The sequence below is a fragment of the Dermacentor variabilis genome, chromosome 3 (genome assembly GCF_050947875.1).
Source record: "Dermacentor variabilis isolate Ectoservices chromosome 3, ASM5094787v1, whole genome shotgun sequence".
NCBI lineage: Eukaryota > Metazoa > Arthropoda > Arachnida > Ixodida > Ixodidae > Dermacentor > Dermacentor variabilis.
In genome coordinates this window covers 71624869-71637736 of record NC_134570.1, presented here as the reverse complement: position 1 = coordinate 71637736, position 12868 = coordinate 71624869, and the positions used below count along the sequence as shown (strand labels likewise).

The 12868-nt window shown below is 48.3% G+C and overlaps 1 protein-coding gene across 1 annotated transcript in view; it reads left to right on the top strand.

Annotated features, from left to right (window-relative positions):
- The window catches only part of LOC142573988 (mite group 2 allergen-like Ixo r 2), a 14929-nt gene extending 5104 nt beyond the window's left edge, over nucleotides 1-9825 (top strand). Inside the window, exon 3 of the mRNA XM_075683188.1 lies at nucleotides 9617-9825. Coding sequence (XP_075539303.1) covers nucleotides 9617-9697 — 81 coding nt within the window. The 3' untranslated portion in view covers nucleotides 9698-9825. The remainder of the gene's footprint in view (nucleotides 1-9616) is intronic.
- The last annotated feature ends 3043 nt before the right edge of the window (nucleotides 9826-12868 follow it).

Genomic DNA, 12868 nt, shown 5'->3' with positions numbered 1-12868 from the left:
GGTTCTCATCCCGTCACAATGGACTCTGAGACAAGCTTCTCTCTCGGAACACAGGCCCATACCGCGTACTTCGTGCTGTGAGTCCCGTTGCACATGAGATTGTCTCCGGCGATCCCATTTCCTCATCTGCAGCCCAATTCAGTAATATTGTGCATCTCGCACATCTCAAACCTTATCGCTCTGTCATTGCTACAGATCTTAAGACCCGCCGGAACAGCTTTTCTGTCACTGAGAATTTTAGTGCGTCCCGTATACCGACAAGCGCAGGCGGTTTGCCGGATGAGCGAGGGCGTAAACGTGAGGGGCCAGATTGGTTGCGCCAGCTGTTGGTGCAAAGCTCAACCACCTAAACACAGAGCCAATTACTATATTCTTCTGAGCTGGGGTGTAAGTTCTCAAAAGCGGCGTAATCGTGAGCACAATTACGCCGCTGCCGAAAATTTGCGCCAGCAGCCAAGCAGAATAAAGTAGGTTGCTGCAATTTTAGCTCTGTGTTTGTTTGGTTGAGCTCTATGCCACCAGGCGGCTGCACCACTCCGGCCGCTCACGTTTACGCCCCCGACCATCCCGTAATCCGCTCAAACCGCCCCCGTTTGCTGGAATAGCGGACACGCTAAAAGTCTCTAATGTTACGAGCGTTCGCCTCTTAAATAATGAGAAGGGTCGCCCTACGACGAACTTGGAACGAGCTGCACGCTACTTACCTCTAAAAAGCGATAACTATAAATCTTTTCCCTGCCCGATTAAGGGCCGATCCCTCATAGTGGGCTGCTCCATTTCACTGCAGAGCCATGACTACTACTTTGGTTATCGCTACTATTGCTTTTGTATATGTATTCTGTAAATACATAAGCCTACAGCAATATTGCTTCATTAGCCTAACAATAAACTCAAAAGAGTATAGTTTTCTAATACCCGATTCTTTAACGTGTGTCTTGTGTGCGATTTTGTTGGATATTTCACTCAGAATATTTCATATGACATCTTACGTCCTTTTGAAATATTATTTAGTCTTTGCATGCTGACCAATTGCGACTTCATGTAACCCCTGTATTTGTTTTCTAGGCTTCAGACGTCAAGATCATTTTTGTAGCTTTTTGTCTCTCTAGTAGACTGGAACAAATAAAACTTTTTATTCACGTAGCTACAACGCAAACGCACTTTGCAACACTTTTAGGGACGGCCGGGTTTCTCAAAAACGGTGCTGGCCTAAAAATCTTTGCTACGGATATATGTCTACACAGTTGCTCAGCATCACTTTCGCAATTGCAATATGTGCCATGAGTGAATCGATGCATTTTTGTGTTAATAAAGAAAGTGGTTGCATAATACACGTTCGGGTAGAATAATTTATTACATAAATTAATTGGCAAATTGGAAAAATGAAGACACTTTTAAATGGTGAAAGCGCAAAATTAAACAAGCAATTTATATCTATCGCGGTTCTCGAAGGGGCAAACGAGCACAGGTCCTCGGGCACCACTCGAAATCCTGGGTGCCGTTCCAGAAAGGCAGTCAGGGTGCCGTATACCTCGATTATTAGTCGTCGAATAACTCAACGCTTCCAACGGGTCGTCTTCTTGGGGCGGGTCCTTTTCCTGCAGCACTTCTCGCAGCTGCCTCGCGAAATCCACTACGGACACACTTGCCTCGCATTCTGACCCGTTCCAAGGTTCGGTGCTGCGAGATGATGATTGAGCTTTGCACTAGACGATCGGCGTGTCTCTGAAGTGGTCAGCCTGTAATCGTTTGAGAAGTGCTGGGAAACAGCTGCTCCTGTCACGTTTCCAGGAACATCAGGTTTCAGCTGCATCTTGAGAAGGGCCAAGAGTTCCGTAAGGTTTACCTTGATGTTCGACGGCAAGCTGGTGGGACCGCCGCTTGTCGAGCCGAACGACAGCTTGGGCTTCAAATTAGTTCTCCTGTAGCGCTTTCGAGCAGCGAAGGTTGACATGCCTTGAATCTGGCCAGGCTCAGAAATAACAGACGAAGCTTTGGGAGCGCTGGTTCTGGCAGCCAGGTTCCGATGGCATGCAGACGTGGAACGAATTTATCGCGAGCGAAACGCGCAGCTCGTGCACGGACCGCGCATGCAAACATCCACGCAGCCAGCAAGTCACGTGGTGTCAAGCAAACGCCGCAAGGATCTCGCGTCTCTTTTAAAGATGAGGTAAATTACCTGTTTTCGTGTGTTAACTGTCGGCGTGTTTTTTGCTGGGCGGTTCCGAGTCCGTAGACGCCTGCCTTAAGTTGAAGTCATGGTTGTAGCAAAAGTATTTATTGATTACATTGTCACGAGTAAAGTGGTCGCAAGCGATGAAGCAGAGTGAGGACCTTCTCCGCAAGGTAGAAAAATGAAAACGAAGATGCAGCACCATTTGCTATGCGCAAGTAACAAATAGAAAAAACTGTAAGAATGAACAGAAAGAATTGTGCAGATCCCATGCACTCTGGGAATCGGTGTTATGCGGAAGTATTTGGTAGGCAGCTGGCTATTGTTACGAGCTTGTACCTGTTGTTATGGGGGCGGGGTTTCGGCGGCCTTCAAAAGCGTCTGCTTGGAGCTCGGACCAGATTGACTGTCGAAGAAGGTCCGGCAGGGAAGACGAGATGATGTAAAAGCAAATAACAGAAGTTTAATACATCGTTACGTGTGAGTGGTGCGCTCACCGCAAGGGCAGGAAATATGTGTTCGTGGCCTCTCGCTGGCCTTCTTATAACCTGCTCCATACGGAAAACCTCATTCTCTCTTGTTGCCTGGTAGAGAGCCTTGTCAGCACACTGGTCAGCTCACAGAGAGGAATACGGAGAAAAACTAGTCCTTGGCGTAGAGGTAGCGAACACACAAAGGAGAGTAGTGCATAATCCCGTCGCATACACCCGATGGACCAGTCTTTTCGTGTTGACGAGCATGACGATTAGGCACGTCATGCCTCAGGCGCTTGGCATCCCTTCTATTAATCGCCGCTAACAGTGAACCGTAACATTATGCAGCGTTTTTCAGGGTTCCACAAAGCGTCACGAATTTGACCAGTGCGTTTTTGTTAAATTCAATATTAGTGCATGCGATGCGAGTACAGTGTACTAAAATTAACCCGAGTGCCTGTGTGTGACCACAATAGCAAGAGGACGACGACGACAAAAGCGATGACTGCATTATTTCTACAAACAATCGAATTGATGTACACTGGCAGCACGGAGGTGCGAGATGGGTAAGAAACACAGAAGTCAAATGCTCACTGATGGCAGCACGTGGCATCAGTCAGAGGACACAAACGGGTCACTTGACGGTGAACCGTCACCCACTGTGGTTACGTAGTTGGATTGGTGTGGCGCTGCTAAGCACGAGGTAGCGAGATCAACTCCCGGCCGCGGCGGCAGCATTTCGATGGGGGAAAAATGCAAACACGCCCATATACCGTGCATTGTGTGCACGTTAAGCAATCCCAGTTGGTCGAAATATAATTCGGAGTCCTCCACTACGGCGTACCCTATAATCAGATCGTGGTTTTGGCACGTAAAACCCGAGAATTTAATTTTATCTTGACGGTGGTACACAGAACAATCTGAAGAATTTGTCCTTTTATAGTCATTCGGGAGAGTCGCGTGGTGCATCTGCTCGCCTTGGTTGAGCCGTGGTTACGCTGCCGTTGTGGAATTCGATGCAGCGTTGTCGTACTCGAGCACTATGTGCACCAGCAAGGAACACGCCTTGATGTTTGATTAAGTGGCCTGGTAACAATGAGAAGGGCCGTGAAAATCTGGTACGAGCTTTGGAGGAACGCAAATCAGCCGAGGTGTATACGAAGTAAGAATAGTAGTTTTATCGGCTGCATAAACTTGCAAACATTCGCTTACTAGCTAAACTAACAAGCATGATGTCAGCGCGCACACGCAAATATGAGCGCATCGCGCTCGATGATTGGGGACACTCGCTGTGAAAATGATGGCGTGAGGAAGTGCGGCAGCTTCGGCGAGCGAAGCGACATTCGTGCTGTCTATCGCGTCAACGCAAACTGAGTGCCAGGAACACAGCTGCACGCACGAAGGTATGAGCCGTCGGCGCACCTAGACTGATTAGACTCTGCCCCCAACACAGATCGCTTTCAAAATAGGGCGCTCGTGGCCGAGCAATACGTGGTTGCTCCGGAGTATAATGCCGCCGCCATCTTTCTTCCCCCCTGTGGCTTGTGCGCGACGGAAGACAGCGCGTTTTTTCATCGTTATCCTCCCTGGCGCGCGACAGATTCCGCCGGGATGGTCGGCTCCCCTAGCACGCTTTCACTCGCACTTACAACATAGGGCGCGCGTCGACTGTTTTATCGCCGTTGGATTTATATGGAACATCATGGCGACGGCGACGGCAGAAATGCGCCTGGAATGTCCATACAGTTGTCATCGCAAAAAAACATAATTCGGTTACGCATAAACTCAAACACAAAGCTTTCCAGCTGCCGTTTGTTTTTCTGTGAGCAAAACCGCACACGCCGACACGAAAAAACTCGACTGCTGCTTAGCTCAACTAACCCTGGATATGCCAAGCGAAAGCTTGGTTTGGCGTTCTTAAGTATTGGTTTCACTTGGTTAAACTTTGATTTAGCTGTAATTATTATACTTAGGCATAGTCATCGTTAAGCAAGGTATGACGGCTGTGCCTTGGTCGGTGAATAGACATGACTGTGATTAGGCTTGGCAGACACGTACAGTTCGACGATGCACCACCTGTTGTGCCACAGGGAAAGCGCAAGTGCTAGACATGTAAATAGACGCCGCGAACATGCGCAACGTCAAAGCACAAATGGACAGGGCGCCAACGCGGTCGCTACATTGATCTCGGACGATGCGACACCTGTTGCATTCCGGACGCTCTTCATTGAAGCCAGTTCGACGGGTGATATCCGAGGAGGGGGTCAGACGCCGCTTGGCGACCACGGCTCAAAGCCTTCCGCCTCCACGCAACGCTCAGAGAAGACGGCCCGGCCTCGCTCTCACCCATGGCCAAGCCCGCACTGACTTGGCGAGCTGGGCGCTCCTCTTTGCCAGGCGCGCGGTGACCATGTGGCCAGGCGGTGAACTAGCTGCGGAGAGCGCATGCGCCAAGACTCCAAGCATGAATGTCGCTACACTCGCTGAAGCTGCCGCACTTCCTCACGCCATCATTTTCACAGCGAGTGTCTCCAATCATCGAGCGCGATGCGCTCATATTTGCGTGTGCGCGCTGACATCATGCTTGTTAGTTTAGCTAGTAAGCGAATGTTCGCAAGTTTATGCAGCCGATAAAACTACTATTCTTACTTCGTATACACCTCTGCTGATTTGCGTTCCTCCAAAGCTCGTACCAGATTTTCACGGCCCTTCTCATTGTTACCAGGCCACTTAATCAAACATCAAGGCGTGTTCCTTGCTGGTGCACATAGTGCTCGAGTACGACAACGCTGCATCGAATTCCACAACGGCAGCGTAACCACGGCTCGGCCAAGGCGAGCAGATGCACCACGCCACTCTCCCGAATGGCTATAAAAGGACACATTCTTCAGATTGTTCTGCGTACCACCGTCAAGATAAAATTAAATTCTCGGGTTTTACGTGCCAAAACCACGATCTGATTATAGGGTACGCCGTAGTGGAGGACTCCGAATTATATTTCGACCAACTGGGATTGCTTAACGTGCACACAATGCACGGTATATGGGCGTGTTTGCATTTTGCCCCCATCGAAATGCTGCCGCCGCGGCCGGGAGTTGATCTCGCTACCTCGTGCTTAGCAGCGCCACACCAATCCAACTACGTAACCACAGTGGGTGACGGTTCACCGTCAAGCGACCCGTTTGTGTCCTCTGACTGATGCCACGTGCTGCCATCAGTGAGCATTTGACTTCTGCGTTTCTTACCCATCTCGCACCTCCGTGCTGCCAGTGTACATCAATTCGATTGTTTGTAGAAATAATGCAGTCATCGTTTTTGTCGTCGTCGTCCTCTTGCTATTGTGGTCACACACAGGCACTCGCGTTAATTTTAGCACACTGTACTCGCATCGCATGCACTAATATTGAATTTAACAAAAACACACTGGTCCAATTCGTGACGCTTTCCGCAACCCTGAAAAACGCTGCATAATGTTACGGTTCACTGTTAGCGGCGATTAATAGAACGGATGCCAAGCGCCTGAGGCATGACGTGCCTAATCGTCATGCTCGTCAACATGAACAGACTGGTCCATCGGGTGTATGCGACGGGATTATGCACTACTCTCCTTTGTGTGTTCGCTACCTCTACGCCAAGGACTAGTTTTTCTGCGTATTCCTCTCTGTGAGCTGACCAGTGTGCTAATAGGCTCTCTACCAGGGAACAAGAGAGAATGAGGTTGTCCGTATGGGGAAGGTTATAAGAAGGCCAGCGAGAGGCCACGAACACATCTTTCCTGCCCTTGCGGTGAGCGCACCACTCACACGTAACGATGTATTAAACTTCTGTTATTTGCTTTTACATCATCTCGTCTTCCCTGCCGGACCTTCTTCGACAGTCAATCTGGTCCGAGCTCCAAGCAGACGCTTTTGAAGGCCGCCGAAACCCCGCCCCCATAACAACAGGTACAAGCTCGTAACAATAGCCAGCTGCCTACCAAATACTTCCGCATAACACCGATTCCCAGAGTGCATGGGATCTGCACAATTCTTTCTGTTCATTCTTAGTTTTTTCTATTTGTTACTTGCGCATAGCAAATGGTGCTGCATCTTCGTTTTCATTTTTCCACCTTGCGGAGAAGGTCCTCACTCTGCTTCATCGCTTGCGACCACTTTACTCGTGACAATGTAATCAATAAGTACTTTTGCTACAACCATGACTTCAACTTAAGGCAGGCGTCTACGGAATCGGAACCGCCCAGCAAGAAACACGCCGACAGTTAACACACGAAAACAGGTAATTTACCTCATCTTTAAAAGAGACGCGAGATCCTTGCGGCGTTTGCTTGACACCACGTGACTTGCTGGCTGCGTGGATGTTTGCATGCGCGGTCCGTGCACGAGCTGCGCGTTTCGCTCGCGATAAATTCGTTCCACGTCTGCATGCCATCGGAACCTGGCTGCCAGAACCAGCGCTCCCAAAGCTTCGTCTGTTCCTTCTGAGCCTGGTCAGATTCAAGGCATGTCAACCTTCGCTGCTCGAAAGCGCTACAGGAGAACGAATTTGAAGCCCAAGCTGTCGTTCGGCTCGACAAGCGGCGGTCCCACCAGCTTGCCGTCGAACATCAAGGTAAACCTTCTGCAACTCTTCGCCCTTCTCAAGATGCAGCTGAAACCTGATGTTCCTGGAAACGTGACAGAAGCAGCTGTTTCCCAGCACTGCTCAAACGATTACAGGCTGACCACTTCAGAGAAACGCCGATCGTCAAGTGCAAAGCTCAATCATCATCTCGCAGCACCGAACCTTGGAACGGGTCAGAATGCGAGGCAAGTGTGTCCGTAGTGGATTTCGTGAGGCAGCTGCGAGAAGTGCTGCAGGAAAAGGACCCGTCCCAAGAAGACGACCCGTTGGAAGCGTTGGAGTTATTCGACGACTAATAATCGAGGTATACGGCACCCTGACTGCCTTTCTGGAACGGCACCCAGGATTTCGAGTGGTGCCCGAGGACCTGTGCTCGTTTGCCCCTTCGAGAACCACGATAGATATAGATTGCTTGTTTAATTTTGCGCTCTCACCATTTAAAAGTGTCTTCATTTTTCCAATTTGCCAATTAATTTATGTAATAAATTATTCTACCCGAACGTGTATTATGCAACCACTTTCTTTATTAACACAAAAATGCATCGATTCACTCATGGCACATATTGCAATTCCGAAAGGGATGCTGAGCAACTGTGTAGACATATTTCCGTAGCAAAGATTTTTAGGCCAGCACCGCTTTTGAGAAACCCGCGGCCGTCCCTAAAAGTGTTGCAAAGTGCGTTTGCGTTGTAGCTACGTGAATGAAAAGTTTTATTTGTTCCAGTCTACTAGAGAGACAAAAAGCTACAAAAATGAGCTTGACGTCTGAAGCCTAGAAAACAAATACAGGGGTTACATGAAGTCGCAATTGGTCAGCATGCAAAGACGAAATATTTCAAAAGGACGTAAGATGTCATATGAAACATTCTGAGTGAAATATCCAACAAAATCGCACACAAGACACACGTTAAAGAATCGGGTATTAGAAAACTATACTCTTTTTAGTTTCATCATCATCATCATCATCATCATCATCATCATCATCATCATCGTCAGCCTGGTTACGCCCACTGCAGGGCAAAGGCCTCTCCCATACTTCTCCAACAACCCCGGTCATGTACTAATTGTGGCCATGCCATGCCTGCAAACTTCTTAATCTCATCCGCCCACCTAACTTTCTGCCGCCCTCTGCTACGCTTCCCTTCCCTTGGGATCCAGTCCGTAACCCTTAATGACCATCGGTTATCTTCCCTCCTCATTACATGTCCTGCCCACCATTTTTTTTTCTTTATTTCAACGAAGATGTCATTAACTCGCGTTTGTTCCCTCACCCAATCTGCTCTTTTCTTATCCCTTAACGTTACGACACCCATCATTCTTCTTTCCATAGACCGTTGCGTCGTCCTCAATTTTAGTAGGACCCTTTTCGTAAGCCTCCAGGTTTCTGCCCCGTAGGTGAGTACTGGTAAGACACAGCTATTATATACTTTTCTTTTGAGGGATAATGGCAACCTGCTGTTCATGATCTGAGAATGCCTGCCGAACGCACCCCAGCCCATTCTTATTCTTCTGATTATTTCCGTCTCATGATCCGGATCCGCCGTCCCTACCTGCCCTAAGTAGATGTATTCCCTTACGACTTCCTGCGGTCAAATGAAGGTCAGATGAAGCTGCGGTCAAATGAAGGTCAAATTGCTGGCGACGGCGAAACTCGGCTCGACGCTGTTAGTAAAGCTTTCGATTTTAAATCTCGACCAACTAGACGCCAACGGCTTCGCTGTAAATAGTATCAGTGGGGTTCTGCGAGTATATGGAGAATGAGTATCGTAAAGAAATACCGCCTGTCTTTCCCATCACGCAAGCAAAGACCCAAGTTTCCTTAGCACAAAAGCCCGAAGCATGCTTGAAAAGACGGAATAAAATACCTTTCTCGCTGAGACGTTCAGCGTGATAGGCGCGTCGATGCTGACGTTGGGTTTAGGGACGCGTTAATCCCCTATCATTGCATGTGCGACTATGCGGTGCGTTTCAATGAAGTCAAGCATGTCGCGTCTTATTATTCAACACGTTTTAATGGTGAATAAATGTTCCGCTTTCTCTGCACTGATCCATCGCGGTCAATGAAGGACGAGTTTGTCACTGAAATATTCAGCGCAAACTACTGATCACAGAGATATCAACATAAGGTTGGCTCATGTTCTTCAAAGTGAGATGTGAAATGAAAGTTTGCAAGGAGGAAAGTTTCAGTGTACATCTAGCGGCATGCTGTAGAGCAGGATGGTGCATGTGCACAGTGCCTGGTGTAAAGTGTTAGTTGATAGTCCGTTATTCAGATCTGCCCGGATTTCTTTTTTTTAAAGTGAAGGTCTCTTTTCGCTCACGCTTGTTGTTGTTGTCTTTTTCTTCGCAGATCAAAAGCCAAGTCCAGCTCAAGCTTGTGGGTGACAGAGGAGTCAGTATTTGCACCAAGAGCAATGTGGTCGTCGTATGAATATTCAGGCGCAAATATTTCGCCTGAAGCGTCACGTTGGACCCGCTACCACAGCAGTGGACGATACACGTTCGCGCTGGTGTTGCCTACAGCCACTAAACATTTTCGTTTTAATAAACGTATTTACAAACAGGTCATACAACTCCACTTGGACGTCTTTTATTCCTAAGCTTCAAAGGACAGCTATCCTTATTTTGACTTACTATTTGCCCGACGCGATGAAAAGGCAATTCGGCGTGTTTACTGAGCAATCTTACAAGTTTATATACAAGTTTATAACATACAAGTTTATATTCGTGACGCATGGCGCAATAAATTGCTGAGACGCATACGAAGGTCCCATAATATGCAACTGAATCGAGGTCTTTTAATCACGCTGATTTCGAAATTGGTGATCCAGTATGCAGTAACGGGAGCTTAGCGACAACAACGTAAAAGACAAGAATGCGTCAAGTTTTTGAAATGCTTATTAGCGACCATTAGGTAGAAAACCTCAGGCGAAGTTTGAAGGGTTTCAGAGTGACGATCGCGGCTCAGTCTCGTACGCGCGAATGCAATGAAAGCGGGCATGAAGCGCGCCGTGTTCCCGTCGTGCGCTAAGCACCCAAAGTTGCGAGGCGCCGGGGGCAGGGGAGAAAGCCGAGCGGCATTCTATACTCCGGCTGCAACTTCGCATGTGGAGGCTGCGCACGGTCGTCCGGCCGTATCTTCAAAGCTATCTGCGTTGGGGGCAGTCTGGGTGTGTTGGCGGCTCGTAGCGTTGCGTGTACTGTGTGTTCTCGGCGCCCACTTTTCGCTGAAGCATGAATGTCACTTCACTCCCTACTGCTGCCCCGTTTCCTCACGCCAGCGTTTTGACAGCGAGTTCTCGTAGTCATCGAATCAGATATGTTCCTGTTTTCTTGTTTGCGCGTGACACTACGCTAGTTTATTTAGTTAGTGGGCCTATGTTTACAAGTTTATACGGCCGATAAAGATACTATCCTTATTTCGTATAGCTGTCCATTAATTGGCTCTCTCGATGGTGTTCTGAACAGAAGGAAGACGAAGTTCCTCTCCTGTGGAACATATCTCGCCCGTCTCTGTGCTTTTCTGGACTTCTCACTGCACTTGTGGGGTATACCGCACCCTACGTCGCGGTGATGTATGTACAACATCCCGAGGCCCCTCCCAGTTTCGGTTCACCCACGGACATCACTTCGAGGAAGCGAGGAAATATATTAAGCGATAGCGAGCACACAGATCTATACTCCTCATCAGGTGACGAGTCCTCGGAAGACAGCTTTCGACCTCTCCTGTACCGCAAGGCTAAATGAAGAATTATCAACGCATCTTCGACGTCAAGTTCAACCACCGTGAAAACTGTGCCTCAACAATGTCCTCACTCCATCCTGTTTGTGCCACAGAAGGCTACTGACAACTTACGCATCATCAAGAGGCAGGCACTCTCCGTGTGTCTAGAAAACACCGTGCCGAACGAGATCAAGGATGTCAGGATAAACACCATAGGAGACACATCCTGGCAATCGGTGTGATGAACTCGAGCGCGCTGAACACACTAAAATATGTAACGCGCAGTTGGGTAACACCAATGTCCGATCGATCGTGCCAGCGAACGGTGCCACTATAACAGGAGTCATCTATGCCACTGACAATAGAATACCTAACACAGACTTCCCCGTTTTCATAAAATCAACAAGCGAACACAACGTCATGTGCCTGTTGGTCGTGTCGGTAACGCACGCTGTGTGAGAATAACGTTCAAGGGTGAATGTCTTGCCTTCTACGTGAAGGTTGGCCACTTTCGCCACCAGGTTCGGCCATTTATTCCAAGATCAGTGCAATGCTTCAACTGCCAGAAGATTGGCCATGTGAAGGGTGTTTGCAGAAATTCCGCAATGTGCCCTCGATGAGCCGAACCCCACTTACAAGACAACTGCAGCGCAACCACGTTGAAGTGTCCTAACTGTCAAGGTGATCACTGCGCGTTTTTAAATGACTGTCCCCGGATCAAGAAAGAGATATCCATTCTCAAGAAATGAATGGTGAGAAACAGCTCTTCCTACAAAGAGGCCGCTGAAAAAGTCCGGAGAAGACGACGTCACCACGAAAGGTCCTCACGACAGAAAATATCAACTTTTCAAGAAAAGTAGACTCTTCAAGCAGCACCGTCAGTGGAAGTTTCCAGCACCCCAAACACCGACGTAGGAAGGGAGAAAACTGCCAGATCTTTCTCTACAAAGGAACGGCCGACACTTACGCGTACACGACTGCCAGAAGAGCCACAGTAGAAGCCACCCCTGGTACAGCAAGGTGCTGCATCCGAGAAGTCGCGGAAAACATGAGCAATTGATAGCTCTTCTTAGGCATTTAATGAATACCATTAGCATGTTGCTAAACAACATATCCACACCACATGCCAGAACTGCGCTTCAAGTACTGGACGCTCTGAGTCTGGTGCTGGCAACCCTTGAATAGATCCTGGCTCCCCAGCCACTGTTTTTCAGGGATGAGGTCAGAAAAGCAGCTGTCTTACGGAGGAATGCCTGTGGACTCAGAGCGCGCACTTCGAATTTCTATAGCGGCGTGTATGCCAATATGTTTCCCATTATCGCCATTTGCGAGCCGAACTTATAGAACACAATTAGACTTTGTGGATATGAATGTTTTATGTCGTCAGCTATTGGTGAAAACAGTAGGGTTTTGTGTTTATTCGCCGAGACCTCACTTACATTCATCATCCTGTGCCACCTAATGACGATAATCAATATATATGCCTAACAGTAGAGAAAAAAGAATTTACTTTTATTGTTTTGGGCGCCTACCTATCTCCGTCAAGTCGATTTGGTCACAAAAGACTGCGAGACATCCTGTCCTCAACTCCCGATTCGTGGGTCATTATTGGAGACTTCAAAGCCCATCATACACGCTGGGGAAGTTCGAAGATCAACGCGACAGGCAGAGCACTGGTATCTTTCGCCTCCCGTAATGAACTTTGGCTGTTGAATGATGGAAGTTCTACGTTTAACGTGGCTCCACATACAGCAGGTGTCATGACTTACCATGGCTTTTGTCTCCCGAAGCCTGATCAGACGCGCTGGGTGGTTTGCGGACATAGAGACGCACAGAAGCGATCATATCTCCACATATGTCAAGATCAGAGGATTGTCT